We start from the raw sequence: 23856 nt of genomic DNA, 5'->3' as shown, positions 1-23856 counted from the left end.
GCAGGGGGCTGAGAGGAGAAGTCCTTTAGTCTCTTTCAGGTTTCTCATGAAAAATACTTTCCTCATATTTTTAAAACCTTACAATTTACCTGCACTTGTCTTTGCTCTTTCTCAAGGCCTAGATCTTTTCAGATATTTTGTCTGCTTTACGTTCTGTGGACAGAGAAAACCTGCCCTCCCTTCGCCACATGTAAACCACACCATTTTAAACATAGGAGAGGTGACAGGGATGCTTGCTCTCTCACCAGGAATCCTGAAGTGGGTGAAACTGATCGACAACTTTGAAGGAGAATATGACTATGTGACCAATGAGGGGACGCTGTTCACCTTCAAGACAAATCGCCATTCGCCCAACTATCGCCTGATCAACATTGACTTCACAGATCCTGAGGAGTCTAAGTGGAAAGTGCTTGTGCCTGAGCACGAGAAAGATGTCTTAGGTAAGATTGCATACTACTTGAACACTGCGCGCTTTGGGTTTTGGTGAGAAGGTGAACACATTGTTACATCTCTCATTCTTTAGTGACATGTTAGAAGGCAAAGAACTTTCAGCCTTCAGTCTTCGAGAATGAAGTGTCTAAGTAGTGTAACCAAGTATTTACTAGACGACATCTTTTGTGGCTAGTACAATGTTATGCAGGGCCTTCATAAAAATTGTGGGGGTATGAATCCAGGCTTTCCTTTTTTTTTTTTTAATTTATTTTGAGAGAGCGTGTGCACATGTGCGTGAGCAGGGGAGGGGCGGGGGGGGGGGGGGGGAGAATCCCAAGCAGGCTCTGCACTGATAGCAGAGGTTCAATCCCACTAAATGTGAGATCATGCCCTGAGCCGAAATCAAGAGTCAGACGCTTAACGACCAAGCCACCCAGGTGCCCCTGAATCCAGGCTTTCAAAGGTAGTCTTTTAAAATATCAGTTGTCTCTGTGTAATTATTGTTTGATAATAATCATTAATATTTAATTTTTTAAACTATTTAGAATTCTTAGCTTTTAGCTTTTGAATAACCTTTGGCTGTTTGTATTATACCTGTTGTAGATCTCAGAGTGGATTTACAGTCCTGTTATTAGAAGAGAGAATAGACGGGGTGTGCCTGGGTGGCTCAGTTAAGCGTCTGACAATGGGTCAGGTCACGATCTCATGGTCCACGGGTTCAGGCCCTGTGTCGGGCTCTGTGCTGACAGCTTACGGCCTAGAGCCTGCTTCGGATTCTGTGTCTCCCTCTCTCTCTGCCCCTCCCTTGCTCATGCTCTCTCTGTCTGTCTGTCTCTCTCTCTGTCTCAAAAATGAATAAAAATTTTAAAAAGAATAGACTATTGTCATATTTAATTGGAATCCATTGCAGTTGCTGCTGTGTGCAGTGAGCTACATTAGCCTCCTGAGACCCTCCCTTCTTTATCAATTGTTTCAGAGTGCCCTTAAGTTCCCTTTTATTCTTTTTCTCTGTGATTTTCGAAAAATGATATGCTGCTTTATAAATTATTCATTGCCTGAAAGCCAGTTTGATTAGAATAAGGCTCACTAATTTTGCTACAGGTTTTTACACAAAAGGAGAGTCCCTGTACCTTCAAGCCAATGAAGAGTTTACTCATTGGAGGTGAACTTGTGTTAATGGATTGACTAGGGCAAAATCTGGGGCCATCCCAAAATGTGAAGGTATAAGATATAAAATTAGGAAAATAACTTCTTTTGAGATATGCAAAGCAGTTCTGTTGCCAATTAAGCAGTTCTTAATGTGTTTCCAGTGAATTAAAGCACAAGTGTTAGGTCCAGGTTCGTATCCTGGAAAAGTAAGGGACTCTTTCTCCCTTGGCTCAAGCCAGTACGTTCTGTGCTCAGCACATTATACCTGGCCTTGCTCAGGGGGAGAAGGGGAATGTGGGCAGGTGATTACGACTGACCATCTCAGGGATGGCCTCCTGCTAGGCCCTTGGCTCTGGAAAAAGCAATACTCTGGGTGTTTGCTTGAGATTCTCCTCAGCCCCTGGGCATCTGGCTGCACCCCACCACCATCTTGTGTACTGAGTCTCCATACCGCTCTGGGCAGCTCTGTTGGATAGGACCCAAGATGACCCCATGCCTGCTCTTTCCTGCAAAACCCACATCTGCAACTCTGAGGCAGCGGCACATCCTGGGCCATTCCCCAGAACTACTTAGGTGGCCCCTCCCCTTGCTTTCTAGATGTTCAGCCATAGTCCCTTTAGCTTCTCAGGTTTGGATTAGGCATCAGCTAACAAGGTAATAAGCTCTAATAGGGAGGGGGACTTAGAGCATGGCAGGAGCTCTCTTCAAGGAAATCCCTCCACCTTTCTCCTCAAAATCTTCCATTCTCCCTCTGACCCTCATGTATATTTGGTTCAGGGATCCATGAGCCAAGGAATGGGGGGGGGGGTGGTTGTTCAGGGATCCATGAGCCAAGGAATAGGGGTTTGGTTGTTGATGTGAGGAATCTGGTTTATAGTGACATTGGTAGGCTGATGGCTTCTGTCCAAATTGAGACAGAATGTCTGTCCAAGGATAGTAAAAGCCAGTGTTTAGTGAGTGCTTCCTAAGTACCCACGTGAATTGACTTCACATTTGGTGGGTCCAGGTGAGCCTTCAGTGTTATAAATCCTCATGTAAGGTGCCCTTGGCGTTTTTCAGGTGCAAGTCAGGTTGCACTCACGATCCTCATGTAGAAAGCTATCTTAGATAGAAATATTTGCCAAGGCATGTGAGTTTTCTGCCTTTTAAAGTCCCAAAGAAGTGGTTTTAAGTGTGTCTTAAGGTGACATCCTCTTTCGCTTTGTAGATCTAATGAGATGTACCATCAGTGCTTGGGGATTTTGCGGGGGTTGGTGGGGGGTGATATATTTTTATAATCTTCCTTCTGGAAGGTTATAAGTTCTTTAGACTAGAAAGGGGAAACCTTCAATATTCACTAGAACTCATCAATTCAAAGAGAAGCGCTGTTGAATTTGCTATATATCATTAGCTCAGAATGCCCTGTTGAGAATAAAAACTAGCGATGAGTCATAAAGTCAGAGCTTTTATTAATGACAGTCTGCAAATCACCTTGTCATTTTCTTATTCAGTCTCCGTTTTATAATTCTGATGTGCTTGCAGTTAACACAGAGTGATTATTCTTTGACAGAAATAATTTACTTCAGTTCCCCACCCCCCCACCCCCTACCCCCGTACTTTCTTTAAAGCATTAAGGCCACCTGAAATATAACGCTTGATTGAGGCACTTAAAAAAAAAAAAATTGCATTGAATAATGAGCAAATTACTTTTAGATACAAGAGTTCTTCTGTCCTCACTTGGCAGAAATGCTTACTGTGCTAATCCAAACAACCCAGCACCATTGAGGCCCCGGCTGATCCTCAAGGGTTCCCTCTGGCCGATGTCTTATTCATATTGATAATAACGTTATAAGCATGAACTGCTAGTTTCTTAGGTTGTAGTAAATGTCAAGAAACTCACCGCACACCATGAAAGGCTTGTCTTTTCCACATCTGAGCGGTTACCTGCCACCCTGTCCTTGCTTCCATTTACTCCAGCGTCTCTCCCTCTGGGAGGACCCGTCCTCACCTCAAGCTGATCTTGTGCACACCAGGATGGGCGGTGCTGTCCGCCTGCCCTCCCATTCTCTCCTTTCCCCATCACCCAGCTCACCTCCTGTCCCTGCTCTGTCACTGACGGCACCATTACTGAAGCTGCAGCCCTGGGAGCTGAGGAGGACTCAATTCTCCGCCTTACTGTTCATTTCCCCACAGTTACCACATCCTGATGACTCTTCTTGGGAAATGCCTTTCGTTTCTTTCCTTCCCTCCCTAGCCTTTGTCCCAGCTTGATGTGATAGGACAGGCTCATGGCAGTAGTGTTCCTCCTCGTCTCCCCTCCATCCTTCCATATACCTCCCTTGTTCGGCTTCCTTCCTGGATACCATCTTTATTTCTGTCACCCTACAGTCCACACAGTAACTCCCCGGGAACGGCCAAGTCAGAACTAAACTCCTGTCCATCTGGCTCACCAGATCCTCGGCAGACCACCACCACCATTTTCACCGACCCCACGCTAAGCAGCCTTTTTCTTCTTGCAAATGGAAGTTTCCTTCTTGAAAACAAGATGTCGCTTGTTCTCCTCACCAGTCTGCCTCCCTCCCTACTGGTTGTTTGTATTCCTCTTCTCTCTCTGTTCCCAACTCTGGCTGTCATCTTGAGTTGCCTGCCCTCCCACCGCCTCATCCCCCAGAGAGCTGTCCTGTCTCTGACACCACCCTAGCCACCCACTGTCTCACACCCCCGTGCTCAAGATGCAGTTCAGTGCTCGCTCGAGGGCTCTTGTGTTTTGGGTCCCCAGCCAACTTCTCACTTACCTCTGCTTACATGTTACTACTTATGTTTTTATATGATTGTGTCTTAAGGGCAGAAGTGACATCATCTTCCTGCCTGTTTCTCCAGTGCCTTGCAGGGTATCTGGCACATACGCAGAGCATAATATATTTTCGTCAAATAAACATTCCCAGCAGACGTGGATCATGACTTGGTTTTTGTTGTTTTCCTTATATCTCCCCTACCATGAGATTGGACACAAAATAAGTAGGCCAGGGTTATTTGTATCACAGAAGTTTTCATAGAATATTTTGTTTCCTCCAGACATGACAGTGACAATCATTTACTGAAGGAATATTCTGGAGTTAGATGAACGATTAAAGTCAATTATAAGATCACTTTGCAAGTCGCATTGCTGCATAGCACAATGGATAATAGCTCAAGAGCTATTGTTCAATGAAATAACTATGCTTCTCGTTACTTTCAAAGCTAAGTAAGCTTTTATCTGTTCTTCCCTTTTCAGAATGGGTAGCTTGTGTGAGGTCTAACTTTTTGGTGTTATGCTACCTCCATGATGTGAGGAACGTTCTGCAGCTCCACGACCTGGCCACGGGCGCTCTCCTCAAGACCTTCCCACTGGAGGTCGGCAGTGTTGTGGGGTATAGCGGTCAGAAGAAGGACACCGAAATCTTCTATCAGTTTACTTCCTTTTTATCTCCAGGTGAGAGAGTCTTTTCACCAATGTTATTCAGCTTAAAAATCAGACTAATGTTTGGGTTTCTTTTGGGAAATGGAAATGTAATGCTGTGTTATTGAAAATCACATATGCTGTATTATAGTCAGAATTACATAATGAGAATAAAACAGTAAAACAGATGCTTAGAACACAGGGAAATGTGAGTGCCTAAAACAGCAAACTCATTCATCTTATATCCTGAGTCTGTGTTCTGGGGACAGGACCAACTGTTGTCCTAGGTTGATTTAAAAAAATTAGTATGAACAAGTATAACCTTAGATTCAAACTTTGGTCTATATGGATCAGGACACACGCAGTGCAGATTAACTTAAAAACGTAAAATAAAAATCTATAGTTCCGTCTGACATTAAAAACTTGTTTTCTAAAACAGACTGAGAGTGATGTTTGTTGTTGTTAAACCAAATTAAAATATAATTCTGAGGGTATAGTCTTACATCATATGGAAAAAAACTTGTTACTGGGTTCAAGGCAAAAAGAAAAAAAAATGCTTATAAATTGTGATACTGCGTTCCATGGTCTGGGTTGATTTTCCCCAAAGTAAACATAGTTGTCTTTTTAACTTTTTTTCAGTTGGTCACGCTCATTTTGCTGTTTTGGTCTTTCCTGCTTCTCCGCTTGGCTGCACGGTTTTTGTTGTAACCACAGCCACACACATACTCTGATTTGTCCCAGGAGCCTGGCTCTGTTGGCAGCTTGCTGCTGACCGAGCACACCCTATCTTAAAAGCAATCTGGCTGAAAAAATTTCCGCACTTTCCTTGTTTGTATTTCGAGCTCCTTCACAGCCCTGTCTGGTTTTGCGGCAATGGTTCAGTCCCTGGCAAAGTAAGCAGACATAGGGGAGAAAGCTAGGCAGGTGCCGAAGTGGTTCTTCCTCGTGGGGTTCAGCCAGATGACAGCGATGGTGCATGTACTGTGTGTGTGTGTGTGTGTGTGTGTGTGTCTGTGTGTCTGTGTGTGTGTGCGCGTGTGTGTGCATTTGTGTACACACGTGCGCACCTCAGAGTCACGGAGCAGGCAATCACAAGGAGTCCTCTCGTCGTGACAGCTTGCTGTCAGGGTTATTAAAACCAAAAGAGTGATGTTCTTCTATAAATAGATCTGCTGGTATACCCGGAACACCTAGCAAGCTTTACTGTCCCATGTGCCTTTCAGAGGACCCAGGGGGGTGAGGAAAAGTGCCCACAGCCCTGTGGAAACCAGGGCCAGTGCCAGGAGTCAGACTGACAGGTCAGGAGCCCTGTGTCGGGGAATCCTGCATCACGTCTGTCCTGCCCTGGGGCCTGAGGGTACAGTGGTTCCCAGTGAACAGGAACCAAGAAAAAAATCCATTTCCTCCAGATTGCCGTTCTGCAGGCTCTGTGATGTATTTCCCCAATTTACGCTGGTTCCAGAAATTTTACTTTGAAAATCTCATAGCTTAAACAGTTTAAACGGACAAAGGGCGATGAGGAGAATGGGGCAGGGGTGACTCACCCATTCTTAATAAAAGCCAGAGTTCCCAAAGGCCAGTAAACCTCCTTCGGTGACTCCATGTGACCATTTATTTCAGGAACAAGTTCATCACTACCTGGGGGAGAGAGGGCTCATTGTCCTAGAGTAAAAAGATGGGTTCTGTGCCAAGAAATGAAATACTAGCTGCGACTATGGCTGTGAAGTTTGAGAGGCTGAATAGTTCTAGACCGCTGGGCAGTTTCTCAACAGGCTTTGTTATTGTAATGCCTTGTTCTTGCCCTTTATCTTTTCTTACTCATTTTGTCTCCATCTTTCTCTTTTCTCCCCTTAATGCAATTTGATACCTAAAACGAGAGAACAGGGCTTCCAGACTTAGGTCTTCTGGTCCAAAGTAAAAACGGCCCATCAGATCAGTAAACTGGATCTCTCGAAAGCAACAATTATCGGCGTGTGTGCGTGTGTGTGTGTACACACACACGCACACACGGACACACACACACATATACATACATACATAGATGCACATACATACCAGCTCAGAGGCTGTCTTTCCCTGGTCTCTGAAGATTAGCTATCTACTACTGTGGTAAACAACAGAGATACTAAATTATAAGTAAAGCCCTGGGGCCAAAATTAACTATGACTCCAGCTGTTTAGGACATGGGTACATCTGGCCACTGCGCCCGAGCTGACTTTGTTTCTCCTGGAGGCTCATGGTGAAGACTGTGTGTCTTGAGCCCAAGCTGCTTAGGACTTTTGTACCTTGAGTCAAACTTGGGAGAGAATGAGGATACGGGGCAATTTGGAACACTATGCACTTATTCCCTCTGGCTCAAACCACTTAGTGGTTTGTGCTGATTAATTCTGTATTCATGGAACGTCAGAGGGTTGTCTAAGGTTAGCTCCAGACAGACTTGCACGTTGTAATAATCCAGTACAGCAAGTCCGAGGTGCATGGGGGTAGGAAACGGGTTGAGCAGAGAAGCCTTGGGAAGGGCAAAAAAAATTTAAGATTTAATTTTTTAGAGCAGTTTTAGGTACACAGCAAAATTGAGGGGAAGGTACAGAGATTTCTTGTATTCTTCCTGCCCTGACATGCACAGCCTCCCCCATCATCATCTCCCACCAGAGTGGTACAGTTGTCACAGTTGATGAACTTATACTGACACATGGTAATCACCCAAAGTCCCTAGTGTTCATTACGGTTGACTCTTGGTGTTGTACGTTCTATGGGTTTGGGCAAATGCATAATGACATGTATCCATCATAATAGTATCCTATAGAATGTTTTCACTGCCCTAAAAATCCTCCCCATCTTCACCCCTCCCCCAACCCCTGGCAACCACTGATCTTTTTGCTGTCTCCACAGTTTTGTCTTTTCCAGACTGTCATATGGTTGGAATCATACAGTAGTATGCAGACTTTCCAGACTGGCTTCTTTCACTTACTACTCTGCATTTAAGATTCCTCCGTATCTTTTCTTGGGCTTGATTGCTTATTTCTTTTAGCCCTGAATAATATTCCATTGTCTGGATGTACTGAGGTTTATTTATACATTCATCTTCTGAAGGACATCTTGGCACCTTCCAAGTTTGAGCAGTTATGAATAAAGCTGCTATAAACATCCGTGTGCAGATTTTTGTGTGGACATAACTTCTCAGCTCCTCTGTGTAAATACCAAGGAGTGCAGACATTTTCAAGACTTGTTTTAGTTTACATTTATGTTTTTTTTTTCTTTTAATAACTTTAAAACCCACCCTACACAGGTGGGTCAGTATAGATCATCTTTTCCAAAGTTCTTTTGCCCTCTCTGTACACACCAGTGTTTCAGAGCCTTGGATTTTTCTTTCACAGTTTCCCCCAGAGTCATCCCTTCCTCTTAACTCCTACTCCCATTTCTTTTACCCGTTTACATTTATTTTGGATTATTGGGGATATATGAGCTAATCATCCCCGCCTCCTTCCTGTTACTAGAATGGCTTTGTTAAATGACTGCTTTCATCAAGAGACCCATCTCCTCAAGTCCAGACACCTCCCCTGGCCTCAGGGGACTTCTTCTATAACCCAATTCTCTTTCACCCTGAAATGTGGAAATTTATTTCCTAGAGATCACCTAACCAGTCCTCTCTGGTTATGATTCCAAGATGACTTCTCCAAACCCCACCTTCCTTGGGCTTACCAAGCCAAGTCAGACAGGACACAAAACATCATTAAATTATAGCGATTCTCGTTATGTGAATGTGCCATAGGCTAACCTTGGGGTAACCCAGATGGATCTGTTAAAAGGAAGTGTTGATCAAATATATTAAGCACTGGTACCTTCAAGTTTAGCCCAGTCTCCTCCCAGGTGCCACTTTGGCACAGGACCGAGGATAGAAGTCAGGTATTTGGCATGATTTCTCTGAACAGTAGTAGCCAGCCCTGTTGCCTACTTGTTTCATTCTGCTGTTAGAGGATTTGATATAGTAGTTTTTCCAGATAAAAGGCATTTTTTTGTATTATTTATTTTTTAATGTTTATTATTTTTGAGAGAGAGAGTGTGCACGCAACTGGGGGAGAGAAAGAGAGGGAGACAGAGGGTCTGAGTGGGCTGGGCAGTGACAACAGAGAGCCCAGTGAGGGGCTTGAACTCATGAACCCGCTTAATTGACTGAGCCACCCAGGGACCCCCAGATAAACAGGAGCTTAGAGTACATTTCCTATTTATTGTCTTTCACAAAGGAATTTGCATTCTAATACTTGGTGATTTGTCTAAGGTCACTGGCCCAGCAACTGTCAGAGGTGGGAATCCTGGCTGCCAGGTGCTTTCTCATTCACTGCAGTACAGGTTGCAGCGATACCAGAGTGAGGCAGGTGCTCAAATAGCACATGCTCGGTCTGCAGCCATTTTTGTTAGTTGTTTGGTGTTTGGGGTTTTTTTTTTTCCCAAGGATTTGGACTTTTTTGTGTGTTTTGAGGAAGGGAAGCAAGTACGGATCAAGAAGCTATTCAAAAATTAACATATATCTGAAAATAGCCTGCCTTCAAGATTACATTCCTCTAGGCAAGGACAGTAATCAATATATCTGGTACATTAGAATGTATGCCCAGAGCGTAGTTTGGAAGTACTGTATGTATGAAGATGTATTTTAATAAATACCCAAGTATGACTTAAACCAGGAAAGCCAATACTTGGGTCATGTTACGTATCTTCTCTCTGTCAATATTCATCATACTTCCAAAAATAATTTTGTCTGTAAGCATGAGAATTGCAGTGACATTCATAGGGATCAGCAGCCTTGCTGTTAATGAGTGTCAACGATTACTCTTTGCCGCTGGGGGTACAGAGTATCCCTTCTCATCTGTTAATGAAATACATGCACAGAGGAGTTGAGAAGAAAGAGAGCCACCATTTTAATACCTGATCAGTCACTTCAGATGTACCCTGTGGGAGTACCATTTAGTTCAAGTTTTCCAGCAAGTATTGGGATCGCTAAATCGATTTTTTTCATCTATCTGACAGTGTATGTTTAATGTATTGTGTGGGAGGGCTGTTTCCCGCACCAGCCACTCTGGATGACTAATTCTGTTTCATAAACCACTGCAGTTTTCAAATAGTAACAACTCGTCTTATTGTTTCTTTGATTTAGTTCTTAAGTGTTAAAGTGTAATAGCATTAAATTCAGGAAATGGATTTTTAATTAGTGTTTAAGTAAGCTGGCATTCTTGGTGTACATTCATTCATTTGTGTTGTGCACAATTCCTGGGATAATAAAAATTTTTAAAGTAGCTCTAAAATGGTACCTGGTCATCTCTGGTCCCTGACTGCTGTCCACGTGTGTGTGCACGGACAGGTGGGTATCTGGTGTCAGGAGCCCCAGAGTTCCCATCAGGAGGCTTCTGGCTGGTTGTTGACTTGGGGCCAGTCATTTGAGTTTTCCATCTTAATTCACCTCTCAAGGTGAAGTGGCCCTACATGAAGTTCCCCATCTTTTTTGACCTGCATTCCTAAGTGACCCAGCATAGGGAAGACCTGTTAAGTTTTCACTCTTACAGTTTTTACCTCTTCTCATACTCATGGAATGCTATGGAATCTTCTAAAATGTATATGACAGATGATGGTCGTCAAAACGCTGTGTGTGGTGGCAGTGAGGAAAAGTGAACACTCCATGCGCAGACTGTTCTAATAAGCACTCTTGGCACAGTGACCCTCACATGGCAGCAGGTCCCCAACTCATGTTCCTCTCTTGTGATTCATGGCATCCAGTTGTGCTGTGTGCCCTTGCCCCCTTGCAGCCAGTGAGCTTGTGGACTAAATCAGGACTTCCGCTTCCTTCTAGGTATCATTTATCACTGTGACCTCACCAAAGAGGAGCTGGAGCCACGAGTCTTCCGAGAGGTTACCGTGAAAGGGATCGATGCTTCCGATTACCAGACAGTCCAGGTATGGAGCATTTGATCCTGATAACATGAGAGTTAGAAAAATCTGACTGTCAGACCAGGCCATTCACACCCTAGTTCATCAGGAGCCATGGAGGTAATCCATAGTAATATAGACAACAGGTCTTGGACCTCCTGCTCTCTCTGGGCATTGAGCCAGCACAGTCCCTTCCTCCTAGAGCTCGTGGGCTCTGCTCCCGTAGCTGCTGCTCTCAACAAGATGAGCCAGGGTCCTCATCTTACTGCAGTAGCTATCACAGCAACACCACTTGTCTGCTTGCTTGAGAGTGGGTTACGGTTCAGCTCAGGTCTTGTGGTGTCACAAGTAACAACATAGATTTGCTGCACATAAAGTACTCAAGTGCTACGAGTCAGTCTTTTCCGTCTGGCGTTCACATGTATTTCCCCTGGCACAGAGGAGACACTTCCTAAAAATTAGAATGAACATATTAACTGATTTGTCAGTCTCTGACCACCCATCCTTTCAGGTTAAGAATCTCTGTTTCTGTTTTTTCAGCTCCCCAAAGGCATTGAGTCTTCCAGAAACTGATGACTTATTAATTGAGGATGTAGAATGTCACTGTTCCTTTGCAGTGAGAGGTCGGTCACCTGTCAGGTAGCAGGTGTGTATCAGGGCTCTCCCACTGGAGGGCTGGATCACACAGGCCACAGATTAGGAATCAGAACACTGTTTGTTAAGGAAGTTTAGAACAAAGAGCTGGACGCTCCCGAGAATGTTTCTGTGAAACTCGGGCATTATTTTAGCTCCTTGAGTTACCCTTCAACTATCTAGAAACGGTCTAGATGACGGCCTAGATCTAGATCATAAACGAATAAAGCATTGTTTACAAAAACCCATGGTGGGCTGGACCTGGTCCAGGGCTGCAGTTTGCCGACCCTCATTCTAGAACAGGAGTTGGCAGACTGGCCTCTGGTTTTATGGGAGAACAGCCATGCTCATTTGTTTACGTAGTGTTGATGGCTGTCTTGGTGCATTAACGGGGGGGGGGTTGTGCAACAGGGATTCTATGGCCCACAAAGTGTAAAATACTTACCATTTGTCCCTCTGAGAAAGAGTTTGCTGATCCCCGGTCTATGGTAAAAAGCACTTATAAAATCAGAATGTTCCCAGTAGATGCTCAGGTCCTTTGTCATGAAGCTCTGTCAGGCCTGAAATGTGCACATACTCGTTGGGTGACATTGGGTGAGTCACTTAACCTTTCTGCCACAATTTTTTTTTAGCCATAGAATAGGGATGATATCTCTCTTACAGGATTCCTATAGGATTATTTGAGATGATGTATATTAAGTGTCTGGCACATAGAATATAAATTGATTTTTTTTCAATCAATATTAGAAATAAATATAACAGACTGTTAGTCTTCTGTATCTATTTTGGCTTGCTGCTTCTTTCATTTTCAAGGTGAGCCGTTGCCTGGGGAGATATCCTGTGGGAGCCAGTAGCCCGTCTGGCACTTACATGGTTCGCTAATTCACCCTAGTCCTGTATTCGACTTTAAAAATCATTTTTAAGCTGCTGTTCTTTGCTGTTATCCCTTTTCTCCACGTCTAGAGTGTTTGCTCCTATCAAATGTAACATTTGACCTCCCCAGGGCCTATGTCTAGTCTTTGCCTCAGTATCCCCGGGGCCAGGGTGTGCGCACGCACCAGTGCACACCATTGCCTCTCCCATCAGTAATGCCAGGGATGCCCGAGTGGCCCCCAGGGGTGCAGCCGTGGCTGCCCTAGAATTTGTTCAGTCACCCAAGACAAGCCCCTTGTCTTCTCATCGCTACTATGCAGTCCTGCAGCTCTCTATTAAAAAATGACACATTATTCTCCTCTCTCTTCCAGCCTCTCACAAATAATTAGTGCTCAAATATGTGGTTGTCTTTGGAGTTTGGGTGAGGGCGAGGCACCTGTAATAATGGCAGCTGCCAGGGAGGCAGCTTCTTACAGAGAAGTAACACTCTTCCTACAGTGAGGATGGTTGGGGTTGTTTCTTCTGTCAAGTAGCTGTTCTTTTCCGTGCTGGTAATAGTAACATTCTCTATAGGGGATACACAAAGAAGCTGGTTATCACCTATTATGTATTGTTTTCATTTAGAAGTGAAAATATAAAACTTTACAATTAAGCAAATGCTTGGTTGGAGTAGAAATCTCTCAGCCAGGTACGTAGCCTGACAGTCCCACATTTAACTGGGGAAGAGATGCGCTTGGGTGATGCTGGTTGCTTGTATCATTGGAAAACTGAACTCTTTGCCTCACAAAGAAAACTTCCCTGATGTTGAGCTACTCAAAAACAACCTTTTGTTTCTACTGCTGCAGTATAGGAAGGAAAAAAAGATGGTAAGTATTTTAAGACAGTAACTGGATAGGGAGCCTGGGTGGCTCAGTCAGTTAAGCGTCCAACTCTTGATTTCAGCTCAGGTCAGGATCTCATGGTTCATGAGTTCAAGCCCCGAGTTGGGCTCTGCACTGACAGTGCAGAGCCTGTGTGAGATCTCTCTCTCTGTCTCTCTCTGCCCTCCCCCACTTATGCGTGGGCTCTCTCTCTCAAAATAAATAAATAAACTTGAAAAACAAAAAAAGGGTGGTAACTGGACAGAACACATTACATTACAGATCTTGATGCACTGTTCCTTATTCCCATATTTTAGAGAGTAGAGATGTGTCTGTGGGCCGAATATATGTATAATGCCAATAGGAGATTTTATATCTATTGATTATACTCATCAGACATATTGCATTGAGTTAGCAAAATAGAATTCTTTCATCATTTAGGGGTGCCTTTGAAATGCCCTTTGATGTCACAAAACCATAGACTCGTATCATTTTAAAATCCATTGTGCGGTGGTTTAGATTCAAGTGTATCAGCAGAGCTTTGACATGAAATGGGAGCGTGACAGATGTTCTCACACTGTGATTAGGCTCTCAGTGGTGTTGCCAACAATGACCCACCGTTGTAAAAGCAGGCCCTAGAGGGGGATTTGTACATGAATGGAAAACATCCTGATGGTGTGTAATAAAAACCACAGCATTTTGAAGAAAAAAAAAAATCTTTTTGTTTTTAGTCACTTTAGGGTAATGTCACTTTTGATTCCTCTTGAGTCTACTGTTTGTATTTATTCCATATGTGATTTTAAAAGCTCCCCTGGGCTGTTTGTTGTTCCTTCTTATATTCTGTGAGGTATGTTATGGTTTGGAGCATGTACTGTGGCACAGATTATGCTGCATGGTTGGTCCATGCAATTAGCGGTGGTCATGACTCTGCCCATGTACCCGGTGGTATAGCTGGTGAGATAGACCAAGCCTAGAAAAAAGGAAGGGTCAAAGACACACATGGCTATATAACCCACAGAGGACGATTCGTGTTTGCTATATATTTACTCAGGACCCATCTTGGATTTGGACAGGGAGTGGGGTTGACCATATGGTGTCGTATTTTGCTAACAGACATAGAACAAAGCTGCTGTCTGTTACAGCCTTTATCTGTTTCTGACTACAGCTGTGAGTAGAAAATTGATGTGTATCAGAAATACAATTTTGAAAATCAGATCCTGGAAAAACTTTCTCTTCCAGTTGGGGGTACACGTAAAAATTTAGTTTTAGATAGATTTATCAAATCTTGATTTGACTAATCTTGAATTTTTCTTTCTTCCTTTTTTTTTTTATTGTGAATGCCACATCTACATAATATTGATTAGAACCTCTGTGCCCATATCTTTAAAAAAAAAAAAAGTTGAAATACTGAACATTAGAAACTGAGGCCCCTGGGTGGCTCAGTCCGACTTTGGCTCAGGTCATGATCTTGAGGTTTGTGAGTTCGAGCCCCACGTCAGGCTCTGTGCTGACAGCTCAGAGCCCAGAGCCTGCTTCGGATTCTGTGTCTCCCTCTCTCTGCCCTCACCTGCTCAGACTCTGTCTCTTTCTCTCTCAAAAATAAAAGTAAAAACATTTTTAAAAAATTACATTTATAAAATAAGTTTGGTGATCAGTGATTTGCATGAAAAAATCTGTCTACATTTATAATCAGCCATGTGTTTCATTTTAAACAAAAGTGAGGTAATAGGGAGGTGGTAGTTATATTTAGTCTGTCAGCAAGTATGACATGACCTTCAATGCTGGTGGTACTGTTTGAATACAGAAAATTTCTAGACACAAGGCATTGTCCCAGGAAATTTACAGTCAGACTGTAACTCAATGGAGAGTTGAGACACACAGATCTGAAAGGTCAGACACCTTCTCTCAGTGAGCAAGGGGAAGGTGCAGCCTTCAGTCAGTGCTGCAGTGTTAAAGACCACCCTGGCTGGGCAGAGGAGGATGTCTTCAGGGGAGGGGTGGAAATTGGGTAGGGCTTTGAAGGATGGGTGCTTCCATGATTCCCAGTTCCCCAGGACACTCCTGACCAGTTTTACCACCACCCTCATTCAGACACTGCCTCTGCCTTTTTGTTGCAGGTTACTCATAATTTTACAGCAAATTAAAGAAGGAAATCATGCTCTCAGTATCCTGTGCAGTGAGGTTGCCTTTTGTCACCTGTGGATGAAATAGTGTTTGCCCTGTGGTTGAACGTGGCATGATACGTAGTGTAGCAAGATGCACCTTTTGGTTTCTCAGTATCTCATTTTTGCCCAGCCAGCTGAGAGATTGGCCTTTTTCCTCCCCAAATAAAAGACAAAATTTATAGACCTGAAAAAGAACAGTGAACTGAGTGTACTGTGAATAAGCTCCATTATCAACAGTTTCTGCATTTCATAAAAGACAAAAAATTGGAAGGAAGGTCCAATTTTATGGGTGAAAGCAAACAATATAGTAGGAAAATAGTAAGAATTCTAAGTATTTAACAGATTGAATTATCTTACTTCCTGTTGTCTGGTGCTTAGTAGGGACTTTTCTGAGGTTTACCTGAAGTAATGCATATGAAACATCAGGAACATCCCAAAGGTGGTTTGCTGTGTAACTGAAAAGAAATGTTAAAATTAAATAATTCTTTGGGTTTACCAAGACGCCTTGGGGTAGAAGGACTGGGAATTTTTTTCTTCAGTGTAGATTTTTCTAACCTTGGTGATCACTGATTTGTGGTTGCTAGCATATACAGACTTTGCCATTCAGAGAACACGTGCTCAGAACGTTAATTAGTCTTTGAACATTTGTTAAGTTCCACGCTAAGCGCATGGTGCATCACAGTTTTTGAATATTGACTCATCCGCATCCTCAGTGAGCTGACCACTGGACTGGCGATGATGTTTTTCTCTAGTGCTGTGTTCTCACAGTTAGGTATTGATCAGAAATCTTCAGAAATGTCAGGGAAGAGTGAGTGGGGGAGCATTTTCATAAAGAACTTTTTGAGAGGTCACTGTGCTTGCATGTGATTAGGAAACTGCTTTAAGTCAAACCAGTTGTTGGTGATGATTTAGCGCCTGTGCATCAAGGTTCTGTGTGATGTTAGGCTTCGCAGTGGGATATTCTTGCATGAACAGATCCCCACCCTTCTAGATCTCTGTCATGCCGGCATTCTAGACGGAGGGCATAATGTTCACATTCTGAGGGTACTGTGTGTGTGTCTCTTTCCCCTTTTGGTATCAGCTGTGTTAAAGTAATTTGTAACGGGTGATAAAGAGTTTGCTTCCTTGTTACCTTATAATACAGAAATAAGTTCCGGGGCCCAAGTCAATAGCTCCTGCAGTCCCCATACCACCGTAAATAAATCCCCTTCCATGTTTTTTAAGAGGACATTACTGTATAGCGACCTGCCAATACGTAACCCTCTTTCAGTAGAAATCACAAGGTGGCTTTGAGAATTGAGCAGCCAGTCCCGTAAGGAGAGGCCTGGGGAGGTTTCTTGAGCCTTCTGTGGGGCTTCACTAGGGCAACGTGGGTGAAAGCGAAGCCTGTGCTGGCCTTGCTCAGAGCTTCTCTGAACTTCACTCTGAGGAAATGGGGTTTGCATTGAGATGGGGACCAGGAAAACACCTGCACCCACCCTGGTGACTTAAAGCATGGGCGGCCAGGAAAAGGAAGCCCTATTGGTTGGTTCTTCTCAGGGACGTGGTGGTGACTCAGCATCAGGGGTGTTTGCTCAGCTTATTTTGCCGAGATATTAATGAGGTGAACAGGTGTTGATTTAATTTGAATGGCTCAGATTTGCTTCTGGAAGGCCATCTAGGTTTATTGTTCTTTAGTAATGTTGTATTAGAGGCCCTAAATGTCAGGGATTAGGCTACGTGTAAACTCAGTACCATAGGTCACGACTATACTCTGGAGATTTGTTCATCCTTAGTACATACACAATTTGTAATATATCAGATATCTACAGATAATACTGAGTTTGCTATTATATGTAATAAAGCCACTTAAGTAGATTCACATTTTGTTTACATTGTTCTAAGAGTCATGGCTTTTGAGATCCCTAAAAGTTTGCTCATGTGCAGGTGGGTAGATTTCAGGCTACTGCTAGCAGTTATCTTGCCAAAAGAATGTCCTATTTCATTATCTTATAGAAAACAAAGTAGCAAGTAACTTCCTTCTTATCAGCGCTAAATCAATAGCATGGTATCGTCTATGAATCACGGCATATGTGCTAATGGTACTTACCTTTGTCATTTTAATAATTATTGTTTTTAAAAATGAATCTGAATCTCAAGTTATGTTATTCAGATTAGATTCAGCTATGAGCGGCAGGAGAAATCAAAATAACCATGGCTTAAAGAAGAGAGATGTGTGTTTCCCTCTCACATAAAAGAAGTGCAGGAGGAATCCGTCCAGGGCTGACATGGCATCTGAGGTGCGAGGGATCCAGGCTCCTCCTCTCTTGCCGCTTTGTCACATGTGGCTTCTGTTTCCAGCATCACTTCGTGGTCCTTGAACGCTGCTGGCCATCCAGCCATATTAATGTCTACTTTCTAGCCAACAGGAAGGCAGCAGTAGGGAAGAAGAAGAAGGGGGACGGAAGGTACATGCCAGGGGTCTTATAAGCATGTGTGCTAACGGTGACATGTGTTATGTCTGCTTTTGTCTTATTGGTGAAAAAGTACTCGTGTGGCCACGTGTATCACAAGGAGGTTTAGAGATGTTGTTTTAGTCCCAGGAAAGAAGTGTGTGCAGCTAAAAATTGGGGCCTTTTTTTTTGAAGAAACAGGAGAATAGATATTGAGGAACAAGTAGCAGTCTGTCACACAAGACAAAATAGGCCCTCAGCATAAATTTTTGGTCTGGACCCTGAGACCAAGGAACCTAAACGCCACCTGCTGGCCAGGTACCTAAACCTCGGGGTCAGGATTCGAAAAACAAAGACTTTTAAAAAGGGTCCGTATTCAAATGTAATTATGGACAGCAGAAATCACGCTCTACAAAGAGAAGCACCCTTTAAAGATGCTCTTCTCCCAGGAAGAAAGACCTTTAATATTGCTTCCAGAACATGAGTATATGTACTTCCTGAACTCTGGTCTTGACTCTAGCACAACTGTAACGCAAGGGGAGATAAGACTCTTGGGAATTAGAATCAAGATGAAGTGTCAGGGGTTATCTCTGTGGCAGGATGAGAAAGCCAGGTAAGCTGGGGGCCAGGTGACTCTCCAGAGGTTTGACTCCGTGCTAGCATCATCTTTTTGACTGGGAAAACCAAATCCCAACCATCCTCCTGTGCTATTTCCTATGAAGGATGTGGGCACAAGCCATCCTTGTAGGACCTGCATGTCACAGATCAGCCTTTGGGGAGGAGTCAAGTCTCTAATTTCATAGCTGCCTCTTTGCTTTTTCTAGGTGGTCTGTTCTTCCACTAATGTGTTTTGGGCTGTGGACAAAGTTGTATGCCTTTCAATTGCATTTACATTAGGGTTCATATAATTGAGACCTCTCATTTTAGAGATGAGGAAACTAAAAGTCAATGTGTTTGAACAAAAGTAACACTGTAAATAATTGACAGAGCTGAGACTAGAAGGCAGAACTCCACAACTGTGCTAATCTGCACATTTTGTTATCAGGATAAATTAAGTGCACTCTCTGTAGCTCGATTGTTGTTGTTGGTTTTTTTTTTTTGCAACTAAAATAGACTAAAAGGTTTCTAAATTCCTATGCCCCCTTACCTCTAAAAGTATGTTTCTACATCATGTAAGTATCCAGCAACTACTTTGTAGACTCTTGTGGTGCGGGTTGAACAATAAAAATACTCTCTATGTAAAAGGAAAGACACTAAGGGCCCATAAATATATGTTTAAAATCACTTATAAATATTACAATTTATCTTAGTGTTCACTTCTAATCTCTCACTGCATGTTAATTGACATTCTAATTTCCTTATCTATTTGTATCGTATATATATATAAATATACATGTATATATGTATATATGTATATATATGTGTGTATACACACATATACATACATACGTACATTTGTATTTTAATCTGAGGAGTTTTATGTAAGTCTTAAATGTTGGTCACCATACTGCAGCTTGAAACTCCATTTAAAGTATGTTTTAAAGTGAAATAAAATTTGAAGTGTGTATGGTTTTGCTTTTGTCCTCTTATCTCTGCTGGACTTCCCCCAAGATCTTATTCAGGGTTGGCCCTAATGCCAGCACTGGCATCAGGTTGCTTCTAACTCAAATTCAGAAGAATATGCTCAGATTTCCTTTGGACACGCTAGCCCAGGACCTTTGCTTCTTGTGCAGTGAACCTGGAAAGACACTTCTATGCCCAAAGCAGATGACCTTCTCAGTTTTTTTCCTTAGACAAGTACATCTATTCCAGTGTCTGTCCATTATATCTGCCTTCTTAATTGGTGAAGCTAGATTAAAAATTAATAGAGGATTAGGTGGATGTCTAGAAACTGGAACCTGAAAATTGCTTTGATTTTCTTTGCATTGAGAAGGCTCCATAGAAGAGAGTTGGAGTAATCTTTCTCCTGCTTTTCTGTGACAGTATCACTTCTAAACCCCAGGGGTATGTCTTTATGTAGGCTGCCACTTAGACAAGTGTTCTTTGGCTTCCTGCTGTGCTCTATCTTTTAGGCAGATGGGGAGAAGAGAACATAGGAGCTTACGGTGGTCTCTCCACCTGCTACACAGTTCTTCCCTCCCCTCCCCTTTGCCTGCATCACACTGATGGCTGGTGGATGATAGAGTGAGTAAAAATAAACCTGGCACTGCAGATATTCTATTATCTCCCCGGAGGAAAAACCATTATGGCCTAACTTCACTGGTCCACAAAGAAGGAGGACATTTTCCATTTCCCCAAGTATAACTTTTTGATTGGGGTCAAGTATCGACCTAAGTTTAGAGAAGTAGACTTGATCATTCCCCACTCACTCCCAGGGCTGACTGAATTTAAGTGGTAGATTAGAAATGTTATAATAGTGGTAAACGTGATGGCAGAATATTGCCAGTTGGAAGGCATTGTGAGAGTACTAAACAGAGACACACACAGATTCCTGGTCATTGTGTCAAGTGTGAGCTCCTCTACCCAACTCTTGATGCCCTCCTTCATCCATCCCTGCTAAGGTGCTGCCTCACCAAGTCCTCTTCCCAAATACTCAGCACCATCAAGGCTCAACTCCAAACCAAGTCCTTGAGCACCATATGTACTTCCTCCGCTTGGCTCTCTTTCCTCTGTGCTGCATTGTGGCACTGCTCATTTTCTTTACTCCACTGTCTGAAATTCTACACGTTTTGAGTACTCAGCTAAGTCCCAACTTCTATAGAAGCTTCTCTTCTTGTCCCTGCCCTTGGAAGCTCAGTCTAAAGCAAAAAACAGGGAGAGGGGATATTCAGCTGTTACTTGGAAATATAGCACGGATGTGTACACACACTATACCAGGCTGTATGCCCGTGTTCTCAGCACATCGTCTCATTTCTTCAGAGAATCAGTACTCTCGTGATGTCTGTTTTCAGGATGAAGAGCCTGCAGTGTAGGAAAGTTAAATGAGTTCTCCCTAATTATAGAGTGGCGTAGCTGGAGCTTAATCTCTGGTCTCCAGTGCTGCAATGCTCCTAAACAGGGTACTCCCTGCCCTGAGAAGCTGGGCTGGCTTCATCACCATACTGTCCCAGTTCCAGCAGTTGAGCCCCCTGAGGTAGGCAGTCCTGAGTCTCACACAGGAATTGATATAAAATGCTGGGGCTTTATAAAGATCCCAGAGAAACCTTGTCATTTACCTTGGTTAATGTCTCCAAAGAAGGAAATGTAAATTGTCTACTCAAGCTGTATTGATAAGTACAGCCAATATAAATTCTTAACACATTGAAAATCATCTGCTAGTTGGTTCTGCTGAGTTAAGTAACAGCAGACACCTGTGTCCTCCCTGTCTCCAGCGGCATTTGTTTGTATACATGTATATGTATCTGAGTAGATGTAAATATTAATGTGCGTGCAAACATATTTTTAAACAGAGAATATGCTCTTTGATCCCACATCAGGTAGTGGGTAATTCTGAAATTGACACTCAAAACAGAAAACCATTTAGGGTGCAAGTAAAAGTCACTGTGCGTGCGCTGCCTTCATCAGGACCTTGGAGCCTTCCGTGTTTTGCATAGGATATTTCTAGTTCAGCTCCAAAGTTTAATGTGCACATAGCTAATTTAAATATTTGGAAAAGAACAGAGAAGAGTATAAATACTCTAAACTGGTTGGCACATTGCTTGAGAATCTGCAGATTTGACTGTTGAAGTGCCAACTTTGAACCATTGTTCAGAATCTTCGGAGATAGGAGGGGCCATGAGTGTCAGGTGTTGCCGGCATGACCTCTACTCCCCTGCCTGGACTTTGCCTCCTCCTCCAAGTACATCTTCAGCTTCCGATGGGTGTCTTCCTCACCCACCATCAGAAATTTGTCAGCACTGGTGTGGGAGGTGGGATGGGGAAGAGAACCACTCTTCATTCATCCAGTCTGTGTGTTATTAAGAACTTAATCTGTGCCAGGCATTGTGTTAAACACTAGGAATGTGGCAGTGACCTGGAGAGCTGTGGTCTTTGCCCCTCTGAGGAGTGCAGGCAAAAAAAAAAGAAAGAAAGAAACCCAAGTGAACAGAAAATAAATGTGAAAATTTTAACTTGGGGGAAGAGCCATGAGCAAAATAAATAAGGATTGCTGCCAGGAATGACGGAGGGGCCCAGTGTGAATCAAGTGGTCAACCAGAGTGCCCTTGAGGTAAGGACAGTGGAAATGTAAAGGCTACATAGGAGGGAACTAACCATGTGAAGTTCGGGTAGAGCAGCCCAGCTGTTAGAGCTAAGAAGACCTTAAGAACAAAGCACTTGGTCTCAGAGAGGACCTGAGAGAAGATACGTGGTAAGAGAGGGGGAGGACAGGGCCTCATGGTCATGTTGGGGTTTGTTGAGGATCCCAGGTGTGGTGGGGGTCCCTGCAGGGTCTTACACTGGAATGTGACCTATTCTGATTTAAGAAAGCAATCTTCCATTTTATGGGGAATAGATCCAAGGGGCAGGTGTGGATGCAGAGACTGCTGGAAGACCTCTGTAGCAGTAGACTGGGGGAGGCTTAAGGTGGCCTAGACCAAAGGAGAGACTATGGACATGGGGAAGAGTGGGTTTGGAAAACATCTGGAAGGTAGAATCAACAGGACACATTCAGGGATTGCACGTGGAGGGGAGAGGGAAAAGGACACATCAAGGATACTCTTAGATTCCGCATCTGAGCAGCAAAAAGTTGTTGGCAGTGGGTCAGGGAGGACACGTTTGGGAGGAAAAATATTTTGGATATGTCAAGTTTGTGGTGCATGTTACATTTCAGCCAGATGGCAATGTCAAGTGTAGAGCTGGATATTTGAGCCTCATGCTCAAAGGAGAGATCTGAGTTGGAGTTAAAGTGTGGGCATCTTCAGTATAAGGGTGTTGTTTAAATCTGGACAGAATCACATGGAGTAGAGTGAGGGAGGTTCAAGACTGCACCCTGAGGAGCCTCACAGCCAGGGGTTCGCTGCAGGAAGAAGAGCCAGCATGGAGCCCAAGAAGGAGTAGCCAAGGAGGTACATGAAAAACCAGCAAACCTCAGACCAGGGGAGCCAGGAGGTCAAGGAAAGGGTATTAAAAGGAGGCAGTGGCAGACGACACTCAGTGTGGTTGGTCAAATAAGGAAGGAAGAAGAGTTCTTGGATTTGACCAGGTGGATTCATTGGTGATCTTGACAAAGACACTTTCTGGAAGAGTGGGGCAGACTGGTGGCTGAACGGCGTGTGTTGAGGAAGAGGGGAGAAGACATGCGTGGTGTTCATTTAATGATTTCTTATGGGTGGGTGTGACTGAGTGATTGGGGGATTAGCTTTGCTTTTCATACATTATCGTATTGCATTATTATGCCAATTAGAAGTCTTGTGTTAATGTTGTAATCTGAAAACCTTACATATTAAAACTTAAAAAAAATGTTTAAAAAAAAATAATCCCTGTGAGGTTAACTGAACATCTCTTTTAACAACTGTGGTTTCTGTCTTCACACCCTACCCCCTTCATCCTCCTTCAGATTTCTTTTCAGATTTGTCATTTTCTTCCTGTAGAATAGCTTCCTGTAGAATACTGTTGTGCTAAGAAAACAAATCAATCCAAAAAAATCAAATTTTAACTTCATAGGACATTTTAAAGATGGAACCTCCCTTTGTGGCATTGAATTCAGGATCAGGGAGAAGGGAGGAGAGGAGAGGGAAGCGAGGAACCGTGTGTGTAGACGGTCTTGAGACGTTTAATTGCATGGGCTGAGAGGGATGTACGAGGTCAAGGGCCTGTCTTAGGAAGGGGGGAGAAACCAGATTATTCTGGTGTGTGGCTGGTTGGCTCCAGGAGGAGGGAACAACCACAGAGGCCAAGTTCCTTGAGAAGGTGAGCAGGTCCCAAGCCCCGGTGGAAGGCCTGGCCTTCGTGGAAGCAGGCCCTTCCTTCCCTTTGGGCAGGAAGGGAGAAAGAGG

The 23856-nt window shown here is 43.4% G+C and overlaps 1 protein-coding gene across 1 annotated transcript in view; it reads left to right on the top strand.

The window, feature by feature from the left end:
* LOC115514234 (prolyl endopeptidase) overlaps positions 1 to 23856 on the top strand; it is a 120206-nt gene that overhangs the window by 65978 nt on the left and 30372 nt on the right. The window contains 3 exon segments of the mRNA XM_030316045.1: positions 249 to 440; positions 4835 to 5032; positions 10842 to 10945. Of these exon segments, the coding sequence (XP_030171905.1) occupies positions 249 to 440; positions 4835 to 5032; positions 10842 to 10945 (494 nt within the window).

Source organism: Lynx canadensis, chromosome B2, assembly GCF_007474595.2.
Source record: "Lynx canadensis isolate LIC74 chromosome B2, mLynCan4.pri.v2, whole genome shotgun sequence".
Taxonomy (NCBI): Eukaryota; Metazoa; Chordata; class Mammalia; order Carnivora; family Felidae; genus Lynx; species Lynx canadensis.
The sequence above is the reverse complement of the archived record's forward strand: the minus strand, read 5'-3'. Positions and strand labels throughout refer to the sequence as shown.